At 43.4% G+C, this 21,564-nt stretch overlaps 1 protein-coding gene across 1 annotated transcript in view; it reads left to right on the top strand.

The window, feature by feature from the left end:
- Nucleotides 1-1,327: 1,327 nt before the first annotated feature.
- MAML1 (mastermind like transcriptional coactivator 1) overlaps nucleotides 1,328-21,564 on the top strand; it is a 34,491-nt gene continuing 14,254 nt past the window's right edge. The window contains exons 1-3 of the mRNA XM_077326634.1: nucleotides 1,328-2,003; nucleotides 14,819-16,225; nucleotides 16,868-17,125. Coding sequence (XP_077182749.1) covers nucleotides 1,578-2,003; nucleotides 14,819-16,225; nucleotides 16,868-17,125 — 2,091 coding nt within the window. The 5' untranslated portion in view covers nucleotides 1,328-1,577. The remainder of the gene's footprint in view (nucleotides 2,004-14,818; nucleotides 16,226-16,867; nucleotides 17,126-21,564) is intronic.

The raw sequence follows: 21,564 nt of genomic DNA, 5'->3' as shown, positions 1-21,564 counted from the left end.
GTGTAGTCAGCTGAACTGGCGGAAAACAGGTGCATGGCTTTTGAAATTGATTAATTTAGATATGAAGATTTAGACTACAGAGAGCTAGTTCTGATCCCTGTTCATCCAAATTCACTGTAACCAGAGTCAGTGAAAATATAACCTGACAAAGCACTCACAGTAAAATTGAGGAAGCAAGTGGATAATAAACTTAGGAGGTAGTATGGCGGGACAGTGAGCACTTCTGTAGATTTGACTTTGGTATATAAGTTTATTTTGTGGTTAATTGTCAAAATGTGTTGAGTGGTACCTTATACAAACATTACAATTGTGAGACCAGTATATTAACCTAGTACTACCTGGTTGTGTTTATTTTTGAGCCAGTGTTGTGCTGGTCTGAATCTCTACTGCTGATTTCATAGGTTTTATCACTTTCAAGCACCATGAAAAGGCTATTCCTATGGTAAAGTGCTGCTGTTTGGTGGTATTTCATAATTTCTAAACTCCAGTATTCTTGAGCTTTGACAGCAGATGACCAGCTGCTCTGTGAATCTGTAAAGATCATCCACTGAAATCTTGGAGGCAAAGTAGATGATCTTGAGGTTAACCCCTTTACTTCACATTAGTCTCCCTAAGGCCTGCTTGTTATCCAGCACGAAATCTACCGACTTCCTACAGGACCTTGCAAAGTCTTGTAGTGGATGGTTTCAAAAGGCAGCCATGTTAAATCTACAATAGAAGAGTTAGGTTCGAATCCAAAACCACTTCAGGATTTAGGGCATCGTGTCAGCAATGTGACCTTAACGAGAAGTTATGTACACTTTTCAAATCCAAGATGTGGGGGGAAGCCTTTTCTCTTGTTGGTAGGGGATGTCTATACTAAACTGTCCGAATATCTTCTCTTGGCGTATTCTCATCAATAGTAACATGAGGCTGTGAGGCGAACGGAGCTGCAGAAGTTACATAGGCTTACTCCCAGTATAGGCAGAGGAGGAAGTGGCGCACGCACCTCTCTTCAATTATAAAGCTCCGCCCTTTATACTCTTCCGGAAAGGTCGTCCCGCTTGTGGGGGAGGGGAAAATTAAGCGAGCATGTAGACTCTTCCCGTACCGCCTCCTGCCTGACCCCCTTTCCCATCTTCACGCTCTATTGGTTTGCCAAAGTGCCTGTCAAATCCCAACAGCAATGAGCGTGTGCGCTGTGACGTCAGGCACCACCCAGGAAAGTCCGCCCTCTCTGAACTGGTCTGGCTTCCAAGGCGGGGGAGGGGAGGGAAGCAAAGGGGTAAAACAATTTCAAGATGGCGGCGACTGAGGCGCGGATAACAATGGGAAGCGGGAGGCCTCGGGGGCTGCGGGCCTGAGGGGGGGGGGGAGGAGGAGCGGCGGGAGGTCGGCGCGGGTGGCCGAGCCTCAGCTGGGCAGCGGGCTGCTCGGGTCCCGAGGGGACTGCGGCGCCCCCGTCTGGGCAGGGCGGCGACAGGGGCAGCCGGAGAGTTGTGGCCGCGGGCTGCCCGGCGTCCTGCGCTGTTCGCCATGGCCGTGTGAAGAGGCCGCCCGGCCGCTCCCTTTCTCTCTCTCTCCTTCTCCCTCGGCTCATGGTTCTGCCTCCTTGTCCCATGGCGGACTTCGTGGTGCCGCGGCACAGCGCGGTCATGGAGCGGCTCCGCCGGAGGATCGAGCTCTGCCGGCGGCATCACAGCGCTTGCGAGTCCCGCTACCAGGCCGTGTCCCCGGAGCGCCTGGAGCTGGAGCGCCAGCAGACCTTCGCTCTTCATCAGCGCTGCTTGCAGGCCAAGGCTAAGCGCGCCGGGAAGCACCGCCAGCCGCCGCCGCCGCCTTCGGCAGCTCCCCCTCCAGCGGCTCCCTCGCAGCCGCCACCCTCCGGGCCGGCCCCGGGCTCCGCGGGTGCTGCCGCTACCGCCACTGCTTCCGACAGGCCCGGAGCCAATGGCCTCGACGCCGACACCGCGGGCGGTGAACAGCAGCAACAGCACCCGGGCCGCAGCAGCGCCCTCCTCGCGGTAAGGTCCCAGCTGATGCGGCCTAGGCGGCCCCGAGGGCCCGCTCCGCCCTTGGGTATGCCTTGGAAAAGGCGCCTTGGACCTGCACTCGAGTATCACAGTTTCAGAGTTCCTTCGTGTTTAGAAAAGTTGTGATGTGAAAGGAGGAACGTTTAACTATTAAGCCGTAGCTTTTCAGAGACTTTGAATGCCTAATATTAGAAGTATAGGAGGAAAGATTCTCTATACACACACACACTCACTCCCCGGCTTTGTAGAAAATATTGTTTTGTGTTTCTAAAGAGAGCACTGTAGTAAAAAAAATAAGAAACTTGCCAAGATAGTTATATGGAAACAAAGCTGCCTTATACAGTGTCAGATCATTGGTCTGCTTAGCTCGGTGTTGTTGACTATGACTTTTAGCCAGAATCTCCAGAGAAAAGTCTTACCCCAATACTTGCCACCTGAGATTTTTTTTTAAGTGGAGCTGTCTTTCTGTATGGTCGTATTGTGATCAAATTAAAAAGTAAGCTTATAGATCTGCTTTTAAAATTGTTCTCTTTATGCAAGGGGTGCCTGGTTCTTGATTATTCACCTGAATGTGGCACTAATACCAGTATAGTCTGTGGTCAGGTGGTTGAATGCATACAGGGCTAATGGTTGAGGTGTTCATGATGACTTCCACGTAAACAGTCATTTGGCAGCAAACATGCCAAAGGGTAGTATTTATTTATTTCCAGCATCTAACAACAGTAAATGGCTGTTCCATATATGTTGATTCTGTAATGAGACAGCAGAGGGAAGGAGGTTATATATAGAGAGGAAGAGGATGGATGCAAATTTTGCTCCAGATACTGTTGTGATTCTAAATGATTTTATCCTAAGAGTTTGATTTGCCACATTTTGTAGATAGTATGATGCCAGGGAATAATGGAACTTTTATTCTTTTTCCAATGCAAGTTGTGGTTTTTGAAGGTGTTTTAGAAGGATATATGTTCTTTGTGTATCAGAGTACATTTCCCTACCCCACTCCCCAAGACTTACTGATTGACCAGTATAATAAGGTTAAGGAAGGTATTTAATAGATACTAGTTTTCATGAGTAATTAAAAAGGAACACTTTAAAAATTAAAGCTCACAGCAAAGTTAGTGTAGATTTTCCTAAACAAGCTCCAAAAACAAATGTACTTTAGTATAACATAGTAACAAATATAAGAATGTAAGGAGTTAGTTTATATAGAGTCAGATATTTAAGTGAGAGCTGTCAACTCTGCCCAACAACAGTGTCCCCAATGAGGCCTTTCCCAATCCTGCTTCATGAAATTCATTTACCAAAGAAGATATATGGATTGAGCCTGGGTCTTTACACTAGTTAAGCTTCTGTTCTGGCACTGACAAGCTATGGCCTTTCTGAAATAACACAACGACATTTTTGACCTGCTTTTCTTATTTGAAGTGTTAGTGACTGTTAGTGGTTTCATTATTAAAGTAGTACTCAGAATCCAAGAGGAATGCTGTAATTGTTCTTAGGGTTATAGACCTATTCCCTGAAATATATAGTTGTTTGAACAAGTTTGTTAAGGAGTATCATTCTTCAGGCAGAGAAACAAGACAGGTTTTCACTGCAGCCCTTTTAAAAAGGTTATTAATGTGATGCCTTCATAAACAACAGAACTTTGACTACAAATGCAAACTGTTGATTTTCATGTCACATATCTCAGTTTATTTCTATGGCAGTCATCCTCACTCTGCAGCTCATGGACTGTTACCACATGGGAGGCATTGCACTGCACTGCTGCCTGGTTTCCAGCTTAGGGCAGGTTGCCAAGATGCTTCCCGGTACTACACAGGGGAATATTCCCCCTGCCCGTCCTGGATTAGTGCTCCTGCATAAGGCAGCCAAGGCGGCCAGGTCCTGCAAAACTGCGTGGCAGCATGGACCTTTTGATTTTTATTAGTAAGAATGTGTGATTGCATAACAATGCAATACTGCATTTGTACAAATAAAAACAAATGCCCCAGGCAGCTCTGCTGTGCTGTGCAGTGCAGCAGAACTACCTGGGGCATTTCTTTTTTACTTGTAAGAACACGGTAATGCAGGTGGGAGCGGGGAGAAGCTGGGCCAGGATGGCCCAATTTTTCCCCTTCTGGATAGCCCAAGTCCGACATAAGCCCCAATGAAGCCCATGGCAAAAAAGGGAATGCGGATCTGTGTTCTCTTGTAATGTGCCAACTGAGGGTCTGAGTATTACCAGGACCAGCCTGGACTGGTGCTGATGTCATCATGGGAAGTGGGAATTTGGTCCAATTCTAGACAAGTGGTGAGTTGGGCTGAATTCCTGGTGTGGAAGCAGTCATGGAGAGGCACATTTGCAGTTCCTGGCAACCAAAAGAGCCACATTTATAACTACCCCCAACATGAGACTGAAACTTATCCATGCTTTTGGATTCATTGTGGAAACCATCTACCAACCACATTCCTCACTAGACAAGGGCCTTGTCTACTGTTCTGAAACATGGAACAGTTGTCATATTGGGGAAGAGTGATAGGTAGCATGTCAAAGTGGCTCCTGAGCCACTGAGTTAGTTCTTCTGATTTATGGATCCAAATAGAAAATGTTCTGGATTTGGAATATATCCCATTCTATGTTAAAAAGCTAAGGATTGGACGTACTTGATCTTCGCCCAGCAGAAGGAGTTGCATGATTTTAATTGATTTTTTTAAATTTTCCACTTTAGGACCCCACACGATACCATATACCAGAGGTGGCCAAACTATAGCTCCCCAGATGTCCTGTCCTACACTGTTCTGCAGGGAGCCCCAGAAATGGCATTTGGGGGTATACTGTGTGTTTTGGGGAAAAGGCAGAAATATTTGTTCTTTGAGTGTTACCCCATTGAGTGTATATTGGATCCAGTCTTAAGTTATCGGACTTCCTACTTGGATTGACATGAGATTTTAAGGATTACTACTTGTAGCTCCTTCAAACTAACAGTTAAAGTTGGTTTATGCTAATTTGAGGGGTAATTGTGTTAGCTTGCTATAGCCAAACCAACCCATTTATTGCATGTGCTTTCATCAACCAGGGACTACTTTTTCAGATGGCTCAGACTTCTCAGCTATTATTTTATAGAGCCCCTTTGAAATTAGGGGTTGGCTTTGATTTTTTTAAATGGTATTTGAGTTGTGCTGTCTTTTATTGAAACGTGGAATCTAAGTTCCTCAGCATCATGTTCACCTAGGAAATCTATTTCAGGAAATTGATTTTCAAAATAGAAAGATTTTGCAATTTGAATTATTAGGGATGATGTTTCTTTCTTGTTGTGTCATGCAGTTTACCTTGACTCCTGTAACATCTTGGCATATAGTAGTTTTCAAAAACTTCTGTATGTTTCTTTATATATACATCCTGTATGAAAGATGAAAAGAATCTCAGTTCCATTGCCAACAGTTGTTGTTTAGCCTTTCTATATAATGTGTGGATTAAAAATGAGGTTTTTAAAATGTATTATTTCTAGTCCAGCTTTCTCACCAAGACTCAAAGTAGTTCTGGAAACATTCACTCCATTTTGACTTGAAATGATTTTTTTAAAGCATCCTATTCAGTTCTAAAACCTTTGCTATAGAAGCCTTCCTGCAAGGGCTTGTTACTGTCCTGATGAGCTGCAGTTTACAGTGACATTTTTCCAGATACCACAAACCAAAGATTTGTTTAACAAAATCAGAGTCCAGTGGCACCTTTAAGACCAACAAAGAATTATTCAAGGCGTGAGCTTTCTTCCTCACTCAAAAGCTTATGCCTTGAATAAATCTTTGTCGGTCTTAAAGGTGCCACTGGGTTCTGATTTTGTTTTGCTACTTCAGACCAACAGGACTACCCACAGAGATTTGTTTGTGACAGACACAAACCTGTTTTCTTGATGGACTCAAAAGCCCCCCCCCCGCAATTACATGTCATACGGTAGGTTGATCTCCTTCAGTTTTAGTAGATATTGATACTGAAATTGATATCTGAAAGTGGGTATTGGCTAGTTGGAGTTTTGTTCTGCACAAACTGGGGTTCTCAGCTGTGATTAAACCATGGTTTAGAATCCCCGTTTGTGAGGAGGAAACTCCGATTTGCCCAGGTGCCCACATTCTGAATTAGTATTTCTGAGCTGGGGGGGGTGCAGACTCAAAAAGGCATGTAATGTTAGTCACAAAAATAAGTTTGTTGTAACATCTGAGAATTAAGTATATGCTACCTATGGCATTTTAAGTTGTTGTGATCTTTGCACTGGGTAGAGGCAGACATTTAGTGTGCCTGGTTCGTTAGTCATTTCTTTGTTTAGATACTGGCTGGCTAGAGCTGGATTAGAGTCAGAAGGATGGGGCATTTTAATCTTTGGCAGTGATGGGTGGGTAAGGTATTGAGGTTGTGAGGAGATCCTATGTTGTGACACATTCTTAAATTGAATGTGCCCAACTTAAGGCTATAATAGCACAGTTTGCACCTCTTTTTCAAGTATTGCGTTTGAATTTTTACTTATAGAAACTAATGATATTTATTCTTAAATCCCATCTGTATGCCAAATAGTGCAATTTTATAAAAGCTATATCAGCAGAAGTACAGCATATATTTTGATTTTTCCTAAAGCGTCAGTGTATTTTTTTCAAAACAAACAAAAAACCTTTTTTTTACTGTAATTTCAACTTTTGCAGAAAATTGACCTCTTTAGATACCTGTATGATTTTCTGCCTGCAGAAGAAAAACTGGGTGAATTCTTGATGCATGGAGTTCTCGGTTCTCAGATAATAGATTTATTTCCTTGAGGCTATTGTTACCAACCATGAGGCAGTTGTCACTGATTTGAAAGTGTTAAAAATAACTAGATCTACGGGAACTGTCTCAAACCTGTTAAGATTGTTCCTCCAGTGTTAATGTAAAAAGTGCAGGTTTTGAGGTTGGAGAACATCAGACTATGAGGGTGGGATAATACCCCTTTGCATAATGAACTGTTATTCTCTTGTATGGGAGATACTCAGTGAGGCTTAGGAAGGTAGCCATTCATAGTGTGATATTTGATTATTATGAATATAAACTCTCTGACAGGAGTTTAAACTAAATGGTGACTTGCCTACTTCGTGTGACTGTTGCAGACACCACACGCTGTCTAGATAGGCTGACGGTATGGGGGAGATTTAACCCATTGGGGTGCATATTACCACCAGTGATGTTGGTAAATACAGTCATGGTCCTGGAGAAAACTTTAGGTCTGTAGGCAGAAAGTTATTGTTATTATTATTTATTTATCTTATTAGATTTTTGTACCGCCCTTCCATACGGCTCAGGACATTAAAGATAGTGCTCTCTGATTTCCCCCCCCCCCCTGTTCCACATGTGGGATGAACTAGACAGGCACAGATTGGGAATCTTTATGCATGAATAAGAAAGTGATGCTTGGGAGTAAGAGTTTAGATTTCTTAGGCACTGCAGAACTTTGTTAGAAGCAAGCCAAACCTATACAAAAGAGATGGGCTTCCTTGAACCAAAAGGAACCAGATAACGTGTGCTTAATATCAAAAGGATGCTGTTTTTAAAGTAACTCCTGGAGAAGAGTTTGTAGGAGCTGGGAATACTCTGGTTTGGTATGAGCTTTCGTGTGCATACCCACATCCTCAGCTACAATATAATGGAATGGGAGTAATCAGTTCAAACTTATAGGTAATGAGAGTAAATTAACATACAGCATAATGAAAATGATTAAAAGATTCCAGAGATAAATAGGAAAAAACAGCAATTTGGATTTGTGTTCCCTTGAGATTGAATTGCATGGAAAACATTTGGAAATAATAAATAAATAAGGCAGTAAAAGGAGATCTGTATTAGGAACTTTCAGGGCTGAGGGAAGCAGGGATCCTTAAAAAGGGGAATGAGGTAGATAGTAGAAGTCTCCAAGATGAGGGAGCTGAAATGTTTGATGCTAAATGATGATGAAAAAGAAAAGTTGGTTATTATACCCACTTTTCACTACCTGAACAATTCTCAAAACAACTTACAAGCACCTTCCCTTCCTCTCCCCACAACAGACACCCTGGGAGATCGTTGGGGCTGAGAGAACTCTGAGAGAAACTGCTCTATGAGAACAGTTCTAATAGGACTGTGAGTAGCCCAGGGCTACCCAGTTGGCTATATGTAGAGGAGTGGTGAATCGAACCCAGCTCTCTAGGTTAGAAGCTGCCTCTCTTAATCACTAGACCGCTGGCTCCAATGTAGATATATTTGGCATTCAGAAACCTTGGAGAATGGAGAAAATGGGACACAGTTATTCTTGGATATAAACTCTCGAGACAGGAAGGGACATGTTGTGAGAGGTGACTACAGTTGAAAACAGTATAGTACAAGATGACTTCAGCTAACTTAAAATTGACTAAGTGAATATATGAGTTGTGATGTAGAAATAATGTTTCTAGTAGAGGTGCGCATTTGTCTAATGTGAGCTGAGAATTCAACCTTTTATATTTTTTATGCTATCCAAAATGGCCATAACTGAAAAATCCTATAAAATACCTGGGATTTTTTTTTTAACAGTTGGATAGACAAAGCTGAAGTACATTTAATAAAGGGCTCTCTGTACCTTTAAATACTTTTGGGGTGAACTCTTAGCTTGGAGAGCTGTGAGCCCTTTAAATGCCTTCAGAGTTTACTTGTACCTGGCATTTAATTTGTAAAGGGACTGCATTCCCTTTAAAGTTTAAATGATTTTCCCTCTCTATTGGAAACAATGGAAGATGGGACAGTGACATCAGTAAGTTTAAGCATTTATGTTTATGGAAAGCTGCACCCAAAGTTTCAGACAATCAGTTTTGATTTCAAAAGAGGAAACTTTGCAAAAATGAAGGGACTAGACAGAAGAAAGTGAAAAATGAGAATGCCTTCCTCAGGTTAGTCTGGAAGCATGCCTGCTTGATTGATTATTCAAGTCATGGAAGTTCTAAAACGCACAAAAACTCCTTTTAAAAAGTGGAAGGCTTCTCTAAATGAGATTAGAAGAAAGGAGTGTAGGTCCTGCCAAAAATTATAAATTTACAGCAAGGAGAGCAAAAAGAGAGTTGGAAGAGCAGATTGCTAAAAGTATTTGAAGAAATGCTTATTGTTTGTTCTGCTATGTCAGGAGGAGGAAACTGGCAAGGGAGCCGATCATGCTTTGGATAACAAAGGAATGAAAGGATCGCTTAAGAAAGACTAAGAGATGGCAGAGGAACTTTACATTATTTGGAGCTGTTTTCACTGGAAAATGTGGGGTACGGGCCTGTGCTGGCATTGCTTTTTTAGGAAAGGTATCTGAAGAACTTGGTTAAATTGAGGTATAAAACATAATGTTACAGGCTGCTACACAAACTAAAACTGACAAAGAATAGATGGGATACTCCTAAGGATTCTTAAGGAAATTGAATGAGAAATTGTAGTCTAGTAGTTGACCCAAACTTGTCATTAAACATGCTCTCTGTACTGAACAACCAAAAAGTAGCAAACATCTCGCCAGTTTCTAGAAAGGGATGCAGGGAACTATAGGCCAGTTAGCCTAACATCTGTTCATGGTTAATTAGTAAAACCTGTTTTAATTACACACAGAGGGACAAAGTTTGCTGAAGGAGGATCAGGAGGGCTTTTGCAAAGTCTTACTGATCATGAGATTTACAAACATAAGGACTTCCAAAAAGCTTTTGATATGGCTCCTCATCAAAGGCTCATGAGTAAACTTAACCATCATAGGATAAGGGAATGAGTCCTTTTATAGAATAAATTAAAGTTGCATTTCATGGCAGCGTCTAATCTGACAAGACGGGTATGATTCATCGCTCCTCCACATGCAGCCACCTGGATGAACTTGGGCTAGTCACAGTCCTGATAGTGCTGTTCTCATTGAGCAGTCTCATCAGAGCTTTCTAATCCCCACCTACTTAACAGGGTGTCTATTATAGAGAGAGGAAGGAGAGGCGCTTGTAAGCCACTTTGAGATTCCTTCAGGTAGTGAAAAGCGGTATAAAAACCAACTCTTCTTCTGAATAGCAGGGCTAAGAAGCAGCATCAAGAGAAGGTCTTGTTCCTATGCTCTAGATCAGGGATCATCAACCCCCGGTCTGCAGCCTGGTATCGGGTCGCAAGAGCCTCAGCAGCGGGCTGCGGCTCCCTCTCCCCGCCCCCCCCCGCAGCGAGAAGCTTGCCAGGCTGCAAGCAAATCGGCCACCGAAGCGGCCGATTAGCTTGCGGCCTGGCAAGCTTCTTGCTGCGGGGGGGGGGAGATGGAAGCATGGCCGCTGGCATGCCAACGGTGCAAACGTGCATGCGTGGACCTGCCACATGCGTTTCCAGCTAACAGGGCACAAATGTGCACGCACGGCAGCTTTGTGCATGCACAGAGCAGCCATGCATGTGTGTTTGCATTGCGCCAGGTGCAAATGCACATGCCCATTTGTGCAGGGATGCCATGCATGCACAGGGCCCCAGGTCGCCCTCTCCCCCCACCCCTTGGCAATGGGCCGCAACCTCAAAAAGGTTGCGGACCGCTGCTCTAGATATTGTTTTTCCAGGGAACTGTTGAACACTGAAACACTATACTAGTCAGTTATGGACCATTTGTATGATTCAACAGGTTATACTTATGTTCTTACTAGTAAAAAAGCCTGCTACAGTCAGGAATGCAACAAGCCCTAGCGATGTAGTGGAGGGGGGAGACAGACAGAAAGAATGTCAGACAGGAAGGAAGGACGGACGGAAAGCAGCAGAAAGAAACAAAGAAAGAAGGAAGGAAAGGCAGAAAGAAGGAAGGAAAGGGGGGAGAGAAAGGTGCCCTCCCTCCTCCCCCCTGGCCTCCCCAAGAACCAAAAATGGTGCAGTGGCCAGGAGCCAGCTGCAAGCAGCGGCACTATTTTAAAGTGACAGAGAAGGCCAGGGGGGAGAAGGGAGGTCTCCCTCCTGTCCCCTGGCCCTCCCTGTCACTTTAAAATGGTGCCGCACCCTGGAGGTGGCTGCTAGCTGTGGCACCATTTTAAAATGGCAGGGAAGCAGAGGGGGAAGGAGGGAGGGAGTCTTCCTGGGCCAACAGGGAAGGGAAAGCCCCCTTCCCTTTCACCAGCTTCCCAGCTCAGGGGGGAAGGGAACCCCCCCCCCCGCTGACTTTCTGGTGGCGTGAGGGCTTCCCAGCCCAACGGAAATGGAGGCCCCCACCTGGCACTTACATGTCTCCTGGGGAGTGTCCAGGGCAAACTGCCGCCAATGCTGGCAGAGAGCTTCTGGCCGGGGTGGAAGGGTAGGTCACTCATTGGGCCACAGTCCTGAGTGGGTGTGGCCTGTCCAAAGCTGGGCCTACTCTCCAACCACTAAGCCATTAAGCTGTTATTTTAACAGCAAAGCATTTTAAAAGATATGATACTTTGGTTGGTTGATTAAATTCTTTGGCTCATTTCACAATTCCGCAGAAGCTCTATCTTAAGCTTTTAATATTTAAAATATACCAAAGAAGTGAATAGTTGGGTAGAAATAAGGCTGAGACATTTTAATGATCCAGTTTAGCCTGGAGTTTTATTTTTTTCTGGTATTCATGAGTGCCATTTTAAAATAAAAAGCTGACTGCATGTAAGTTCATTGCTCAACAGTAGCTGAATTTCTCAACCTGTGGGCCGCGGCCCGCCGCCGGGCCGCAAAGGCCATGGCGACGGGCCGCGGCTCCCTCTCCCAGCCCCCCCCTGCAGTAAAAAACTTCCCAGGCCGCAAGCTTCTTACTGCGGGAGGGCGGGGAGAGGGAATCAGGGGCGGGCTGCGCCCTTGCAGGCCGCGCCCGCGCGGCCCGATCCGCGGGTGCGGCCGGGCACGGTTCGATGCGCGGGCGCGGCCCGCAGACGCGGCCCAAAGTGTGGCCCTGGCCCGCGCGGGCGCGGTCCGATGCCCTGCCAGTCCCCAGCCTAATAAAGGTTGGGGACCACTGCTGTACAGTGTTCCAAATGAAGCAGCATCATACATCACAGATCTGTACTGACTATCTTATTTTCAGTTCCTTGTTTTATAACCCCTACCATGGATTTTGCCTTTTCTCCCTGCTGCCACATAGTGAGTTGACACTTTCATCAAGTGGTCTGCTACATGTCCAAGATTTCTTTGCCTCTCACTCTCTATCAGCATATATTTAAAGTTAGGATTTTTCTACTATGTGCATCATCTTACACATCAATATGGAACATCATTTCCATGTTGTCACCCAATTTGAAGAAATCTTCTGGAGCGCTTTAGGATCCACTTTAGATTTCACCATCCTGAATAATTTAATATCCTCAAAATCAACCATTGCATTCCCAAAATCTGCTTTCTGTGTCCTTGCCTGCAGGAGTGCAATGAATGGTAAACAGAGGGAGGGCTTTCTCAGTGGTAACATCTTACCTTTGGAATGCCTTCCTCAAGAATTGTGGAATTGTTTACCTTACTGTCTTTTATATACTAATTCCAAATATTGCTTTTATTTGCTACTCAGGCTCCTTACTGTGGAGGTTCTACCTTATTAGATTATTTTTATGGTCTGCTTTTAATTGGAGACTGTTTTATCAATATTGTTTTAGATGACATTTTTCTTATTTTAATTTCTTATGGGTTCTAGTCTGGTTTTGTTGATTTGCCCCTTTATTTTTCTTGGCAGATACTGTAATCCCAAAAATGCTTTTTGTAAATTCTCAGTATTCAATATCTGATGGGTCAGAGCAAATGGGATTGTAATTTGGTGTGAAAACATTGACATCTTGATGGAATCTTGTGAGAGCTTACTGTCCTACATGACAAAAATATGAATAAATCTTAGGTACAAGACTGAAGTTAAGAAGATATTTCGCTTAAGCTATGAAAATGTTTGCATACTTTAGTGCCATAGCTGAGTTGGTTTAGATGCAAGGCAGATGTAAAGTAGTTCTGTTCCTTTATTCACTCTGCTGGTATACCATCAGAGTCAACGATTTTCACTTTAATTCAGGCCACAGTTTGTGTTCTGTCAAAAGCAGTGTGGCTTGGAGGGAAAATACAAACTAATTTGGCAAATTTTGTTTTGTGCTAAAGCTGAAATTGCTGTTAGATTCCAAGGGTGCAGAAGATAGGGATGATAAAGAACTTGTTCATAGAACGTTGAACCATGTTTCAGTGGGATATTTCATACCAAAAGTAATTGTTACCTGCCAGTGGAGGAGGATCTGCCATGTGTGACTCAGTGCTGCTTTCTATAGACAGGGTTACAAATGAGGCTACATGTACTTCTTTTCACAAAGTTGGGGGGAAATGTTTTTTTATCTCAGTGTCTGTGCTGAAGTTTTTCACGAGTATTAAAAAATCTAGGATCCTGGGATAAATGTTTAAACATAACAGCTACATCACATAAGAGATTTTATGTATTAATGTTGTAGCTCTAAAGATAAGGAACAAATGGTTGTGTTGTGCTAAATTTAAATAGAAATTGATGTAGTTTCCTGTAATTACTTCTAGAGGGCACCATACAGTAAGAAAGTTCTCATCTGCTCTAACAAACGGAGCATGAATCTCAAAAATTAATTGCTCTAAGAATTAGGCAAGTCTAATCATCTGAAGATACATAGTAAAAGCTGCTTGCACAAATAATGAATAGTAGGACAGTGTTGCATGCAATCCATAAAATCTGAAAATAAAGAATCATTGGACTTTCCTTTAATAGTTTTTACCTCCTAGTAAATGTGTCCCCTAAACAACTATAGCTAATCTGCTGTGGCAGGAAAAATCCAATGATCAAATAAAACAGTAAGTAAAGGAAAAAGGATTTTAAAATATATAGGTAAGAACTGAACAACAGCAGCAACAAAATTACTATTCTGGTATGCAACAATTCTAGAAATCATTGCCAAATTACTTTGAAGTATTTGCACTCAGTTTATAGTGAACAAATCTTTCATGCCTCAGTAGCATCCAAAAATAAAAGGATAATGATTGGTATTCATAAATAAATAGCTCTTGCTACTTTGGAGATCAAAAGTAATCAGGAGGATGGTATATTTTTATTAAAGGCCGTGAAGAATGCTATGAAATTATCCTGCAATGTATTTATGTACCATATATATATATCATAAACTAATAGAAGATCTATATGTACAGAGATTATAATTCTGGCTTTAGATTTGACCTGTATAATTAACACCAGCAAGGAGTTCCCATATGTATGCAGAATAAAACCCTTTTTGGGTGCACACCTTAACATGGTAAAGGGGTTAGTGTTTGTTAGTGAAGGTGAGATACTATCAAGAGGCTAAACTATTAGAGTCACTCCAAGTGGAATGGGTACAGCCAAAATACCAGAGTAAGATGCATCTACCCCCTTTAGGAATCAGCAGCCACATCAACAGAAGAGAACTAGGAATCCTTTGAGGCTAAGGAAGGAAAGTACTATGGGGACTACATATTGTGTATGTCTCTGTTCTGGCATCGAACAACAGCTAGTCCTTTAAAGTTACAAGTGAATTTAAGACACCACATGGTCTTCCTAGAAATGGAGGATGGAAATAGCAGCCAGGCAGAGCAGGATGGGGGCAGGGGGGAGCAGCCATGCATTCATTATTGCTTGTAAAGCTGCAGTTGAGTGTTAGCTTAAAAAAAACCCCAAGTATACATGTTGCTGAGATGTTCTGTTTGCATAGTATAACGGAAAAACATGCCATATTATCATATGACTTATAATACTTATGGAAACAACTAAGTCAAAGATTTTACCTCATTATAATCTTTAAAACATACACTAAAATAATTACACTTTTGTAAAATATAAACTAATTTTAAATTGTTTCTTTTTTTGCAGCTTCACGAGACAGTGAAAAGGAAACTTGATAGTTCTGTTTCCCCTCAGAATGGTGACCAGCCAAATGGTTATGGGGAGATGTTTTCTGTGCCCAAAAAACTGCGTCATGATGATGGCCTTGGTGGTTTGAGTGGCTCCTCCAATGGACTTCCTCCTGTATCTCCTCTGCACCAGCTGGACAGCAAATCTTCCAGTGGAGATACTTCGCAGCTTAATGGAAAACATTCCCTGGGGCTGGATGGCATCAGCAAAAAGTGTCTGAGGGACTCTAGTTTACAACTGAATGGAAGCAGTGATCCTGATGATTCCTTTAGTATGGCTTTGAACAAGGAGCTCAAACAAGAACCAGATGATCTCCCTTGTATGATTCCTGGAGCTGGAAGTTCTATATCTCAGAACAACTTGATGTCTGATCTTAACCTTAATGAGCAAGAGTGGAAGGAGCTCATTGATGAACTTAATAGGTCAGTGCCAGATGAAGACATGAAAGATCTGTTTACAGAAGACTTTGAGGAGAAGAAAGATGTTGACACTTCAAATTCAGCAGCACAAACTCCATTGCAACAAGACATCATTATTAAGACTGAATTTTCTCCAGCAGATTTTGAGCAAGAGCAGATGGGGTCTCCACAAGTCAGATCTAGTTCTTCTGGCACAACTTTCATTGGGAACTCTTCTGTGCCTGTTAGTGCTGCCTCTCCAGTGGTTGGTAATTCTCAGAATATGTTTCAGCCATCCAATCAGTCAGTGACTGAAAATCCTAATCATCAGTCTTTGATGCAGCCATCAAACCAGTCTCAGAATATACAGAGGCCTCTACCTAATTCTGCATTATCTGGACAGAATACAGGAAGTGCCAAAGACATGTCATCTGCTCAGCAGCTTCAGCAGATAGCTGCCAAACAGAAGAGGGATCAGTTATTGCAGAACCAACAGCAAGTCCACCAGCCTAGTCAGATTTCCAGTTGGCAGCAATCTGGACCATCTCATAGTCCGTTAGCTGTCCCTTATAGTATGGAAAATCCTACTAGCCCTTCAGTTTACCAACAGGACTTCAGTAACCAGAAACTCATACTATCCAATATGCCAAACAAGAGTTCTCCCAGGGCTGGAGGCAATTATCATTCTGGAAGTATTCTAAGCCATCAGCCAAACAGTTTAAAAGCAAACTCTGTACCTAGTCAAAGCTCTGTATTGGACTATGGGAATACAAAGCCTCTTTCACATTACAAAGAATGTGTGCAGGGAGCTACAGTACCTGGACAGAACAAGACTCCTATGTTAGCATATATGCAACAGCATCAACAGGCCCCACTGCCGCATATGAATGAAGAGCAGAATGGGATGTTTGTAATGAAGCAGAAGTCTGGAAATATGGCTTACAGACCTCTAGTACCACATAATCAGGTAAATTGCCTAGTGTAGTAGATTAACTGTAGTAAATAGGTGGGAGGGATAATTATATGGAACAAAAATACAAATTAGTTGTATGGTGAAATGTATTTATAGAGGGCAACAAAGATGATCACAAAATCATGATACTTCCACAATTGGTGCCTATATGGTGCCCATTGCATGGTCATCAGTCTGTAGTTGAATTGTTTAAAGACAAATACAAAATTATTTGAAATATGTTAAGCATAGTGTAATTAATATTTTAAGGAGATTTCTGCAAGTAGATTTATTTGAATTGGCTTTTCTAAGATTGATGTTTGTTATCTTTAGAAATGTCATTAGCAGTATGGAAAGTAGTTACAAGTAATTTAAACATTCTGTATCATATGAAGACAGTATTTATGGTAATCTTTATCTATGGAAATATGGGACATGACTTATGGTTAAACTCATTTATAATCTTTTGACTGACATACAAAGATGGCACTGTGATGACAGTAAGTTTCAGTTACAAAGTTGTGCTGAACACTCCTTGATGATGACCTAGCAGCTTTCTGAATATAGATTTTCTGTAACGGGAGTTGGTAAAAAAATAAGAACCATGTAGATTTAATATATGTTTCTAAACTGAAGTTGGTATTGCTTCTTTTATAGGATCAAAATTCTTCTGCTAATGTTCCCCGCATTCCTGTTTCTGTTCCTGGCCCTGGGGTGAATGCACAGCCTCCAAATGTTTCTATGGCAGGTAACCATGGTAGCACAGCCTATCTCAACAGTCAGCAGCAAGCAGTAATGAAACAGCACCAAATGCTACTAGATCAGCAAAAACAGAGGGAACAGCAACAAAAGCATTTATTAATGGAGCAACAGAAACAGTTTCTAATGGGCCAGAGGCAACTTCTTGCTGAACAGGTAAGAGGCATCAGTGAAGCTGCCTTAGTTTATTTTTTTATAGCTAGGCCCAGCATGCCAGTTAAGAACTCTGAAGGTTCTCTGTTCATATTCAGATAATAGAGCCACTGGTTGCTCTTTTCCATAATCACAACTGTCTATAATAACTGATTTCCCAGGTCCTGTCCTTTGAACATATGAAGTTGTGTTCTGGTTGAATCAGACCACTGGTCTTTCAGTCAGTACTCTACTCAAGACTGATGGCTGCTCTCCAAGACCGATGGCAGCTAGAGATCTCTCACATCCCCTTACAACTTGATTTGTGGTGATCTTGTGTTGATCTGGAGATGATTTAGGGTTATCTGGAGATGACAGGAATTGAACCTGGGATCTTCTACATGCCAAGAAGATCCTCTGAATTGAATCATAGCTCCTCCCCTCTCTGGATTCCCAGGGTAAATTAGTTGTTAAGGAAGCAAGTTTTGGAAATAAGCTGTGGTGGGAGAAAAACAGAAAGTTTTCTCATTTTCTCTGTTACCTCTGCCTTCTGAATTCTTAACATGCAGAGCTGAATTGCTCTCATGGCAAGCATAAAGTATAGCCCAGCTTTTCATAAAATAATTGATGCAATTAAACAATATCATTGCATTATTGTGTCTACCACAGCTGTAATATATGACCATTTCAGCTACATTAAAATGTATTGAAGTATGTGAAAGATGAGACTGTGATATTATTAAAGACAATGCAGAATTTTGTACACTAGGCAAGTGTCATATTTCAGGTAGGTGCCATCAGAATCAGATTTCAGGTTAATCAGTCTGAAAATAAATGGTGGACAAATGTTTTTGAAAAGCAGTTTTGAATTCTAAACAAGAGTGCCATCTTACATGCCCTGCAGAACTGAAAAAGCCCCTGCATGGCCCTTGCCTCTTCCAGGAGCTCATTCCACGAGGACGGGGCCAGGACCAAGAAGGCCCTGATTCTGGTTGTGGCCAGCCGCACCTTGGACCAGGAACCACCAGCAAGTTTGCACCTGCAGAGCAAAGGGCCCTGCAGGGAGCATAAGGAGATAGGCAGTCCCTCAGATATGTGGGGTGCAGATCAGGGTGTCTGTGAAGGTAAAAGTCAGAACCTCAAACCTGATCTGGGGCATAACTGACAACCAGTGCAGCTGCCTCAGCACAGGCTGGTTGTGGGCCCTCCAAGATGTCCCGACCCTAGTGGCTGCATTTTGGATAAACATAAATTTCCACATCAAGGATAAGGGAAGGCTTGCGTAGAGTGAGTTACAGAAATCAAACCTGGAGGTAACTGTTGCATGGATCATTGTGGCTAGGTGCTCTGGGGATGGGTAGGGCACTAGTAGATGTGGCTAGATGTTCTGGAGACAGATAGGCACAGATGGAAAATCATGTGCGTGCTACTATAGTGGCATGTGCCTCCATTAGTAGGGAGGAGTCAGAGATCAGCCCAAATTCCTGGTCTCAGACAAGATCTTAAGTTGTACCCCAACCAAGCTGGGAAGGCGTGCTTTCTGGTCTGGCCCCTTCCAAGCCACAGGACCTGCATCTTGGAGGTGTTCTGTTTCAGGTGACTCTGCTCCAACCATCCAGCTATGGCTTCCAAATATATGGCATATGCTTCCAGTGGGGAGAGTCCAGGTGGCTGTCCATCAAGCCGTCCATGTCTCACTCCCTCCATTTGGGTTAAAGGGACCACTAGAAGCTGAAAGCATCTGCCGCTGTGGTGATTCCCTCACACAGTAATGAGGTGGCACTTTTTTCCTCCCTGTCCTCTCAGTTCCTGTGTCTTATGATTGGATAGGGAGGATGTTAGAATTAACCAGATATACCTAATTAAAGAGGCACTTCAGGAGATAGACTACATGTGTCAGAAGTGCAAGGGGCTTGCACTTTAGTGTGCTCTTTGTCTCCAAGTTTCCTTCCAGTGTCTGCCCTAGAGATGTTGCAACAAGGAGTAAGTCAGAGTTAGAAGTGGAAACACCAAGCAGGAATTTGTTAAGTGGATTAAGGTGACTGGATTTAAAACTTTTAAACGCATCACTAGAGGTGGGCACAAACCTGGGAAATGGAAGTTCGTTGGATTTGCAGGTTGGGGGATGTCATGAACCACGAACCCTGAACTTGCACAGACCCCTTTGTTCACTATTCTTTGGGTTTGCTTCAGTTTTTTAACTGTTTAGCTGTTTCCTGGGGTGCTGTACATGCAAAATTCACTGTGGAGCCCCCCTGACTATATCGGATCATCAGGTCTTGTCCTGTGTCCACCTTTCTCCCCTTTGGCCCTGGGAAGTGATCCACCTACCTACCTTCCCATGTCATGGTTTTATTTTGTTAGTTTAATAATTTTCCCCCCAAAGTTGTTCCCATTCCTCTTAACATTTTTTGGCTGAAATTCTGCATCCAGCATGTCATAGTTTTACAGAGGAGTAAGGCTTCCTTAATGGACGATGACTGAAATGGGCATTGGGAGCCCCCACAGAGGCCAAGTGGTGACTGCACATATGATCATGAGGGTCCACAAGCTTGAAGGGGCCTGGATGGGGTATAGCTCCCAATGTGCTTCCTGGGTCCTGAGTAGGTGCTCTGACTTCCCAATTTTCTACCTATCTACCTAACCATTTGTCTTCTTGCCTAACACCTGCTGAGCTCAACTACCTACAAGCACCGGGCCCAGGGAGTACGGTGATGGCTACAGCACATCCTGACCCCTCCAAGCTTGCCTGCTATGCAGGCAGACCCTCCGGATCCATCATGTGGTGGGCATATTGCCCTCCCTTTCTCCAGGAGTCATTGCGATGAACTCCAGGGCACGACTGGCAGCTAGGTAGCCAAGCAAAGGCAGGGATGCCTGAACGTCCTCGGGTGTTGAGGTGTGGCCGGACATGTTTTCCGGAAGAGGGTAGCCACGGTTCAGCCCTAACACCAAACCGCCAATTCCACTGCTCCTCCATTCAGCATCTCTAGAAGTTTAATCCCAAGTAACCGAGGTCACAAACCATCATTCATGGACATTTTTGCCCAAACTTCCCATTACGGCCAACAGCTCCATTCTTCTTTCCCAACAATCTACCTTGAACGCAACCACTGTAGACTTATTTCTCCATTGGGAGTGTTCGGTGGGGGAGGATGTTCTTCCCATCAAAAGCCTTCTGTGGGGCACCCTGGTTTTTGTGGAAGGGAGCACTGCCCCTTAACAGGGCCGTGGTTCTACTCCCTGCAGTTAATCCCACCTGGATTGTGGCCACCAGGGCAGATCACTGAGTGATAGCCTCTGTCTGGAACACCACGGCCACCTGCCACTTCTATCTGCACTTGCCCATCCAGACAGGTTCGCACCTGCCAGAATATGCAGCACCTCTAGTGGAGGCTCTATCCGTAGTGAGTTCCAACCTCTGGCGGTCAACAGGACTGTTTCTATCCTGTGTTCCAAAACGGTGACATTTTGAGCCCCAAAGCGGGTCCGTTCCCACCAGCCTCCTAGCCCTTCACCCACTCCATGCAAAAACAGAAGACTTAGTCACCCTGAAGGCCAGAGAATATGAGAGGCAGTCAACGGAAATGTGGGGTAGATCATGGGACATGTGAGAAGAGATCTGTAAGGATACCCCTTGACAGATGGCAACTGGTAAGGACTTTATATAGATGGTAAGGACTTTATATAGAAGAAGACATTGATCTTCAATATAGGGTGGCATAGAGAAAGATGGAAATTCAGAAGTATTTGGCATGGGGCCCTGAAGGGAGGGAAGCATGCCTGAAGAAAAAATGTAAATGTGGCCCCTGGTGTGGAAGTTGATGGGGACCATCTCACTAGATGGGGAACTATGGACCATTTGTCGTCATGGAAATCTCAGTTCGCAGTGGCCACTGTGGCCAGATATGCTGTTCAGCACACATGGAAATGGGCAAGAGGAGAACAGGATGCTGTGGTCAAGATGACATGTCCTTCAGTCTGCATTGTCATTTCCCCATAGAAAAGTAAAGTAGAAATCTGGATTTGTGGGAGATCCTTAACACCACATTGAAAAAAAAAATTGTTTTCCCTTGCTCCCAGACAGAATACTTCAAAGACAGAAAATAAAAGATATCTGCCTGCAGCCAGGGAAAAGTCTATCCAGTGCCACAGGCAGAGCAAAGCTCTGATTAAAAGCCAGTCAGGCACTAAATGGGGAATGCCAGCCAGAAATTGAGCAGCCAAAGACCCAAAAGTAAGCTGAAGGTACTCCTTCTCTCTAGAACCACTCTATCCCACAAAATTATCTCCCTCCAAATAGCAATGCGCCTTTCCACCACCCTATCTCACTGTGAACAAAAGAACACAATGCTGTCTCACATGGCCTCAGGGACTGTATATACCAAGGCATTCCCATTGAAATCAAGGGGAGCACTACTCTTGGCTTACGAGGATGCCAATCAAGCTAAACATGTAATCAT

Source organism: Paroedura picta, chromosome 3 (assembly GCF_049243985.1).
Source record: "Paroedura picta isolate Pp20150507F chromosome 3, Ppicta_v3.0, whole genome shotgun sequence".
In the NCBI taxonomy this organism is placed as follows: Eukaryota; Metazoa; Chordata; class Lepidosauria; order Squamata; family Gekkonidae; genus Paroedura; species Paroedura picta.
This window is presented reverse-complemented; position numbering and strand designations above follow the sequence as displayed.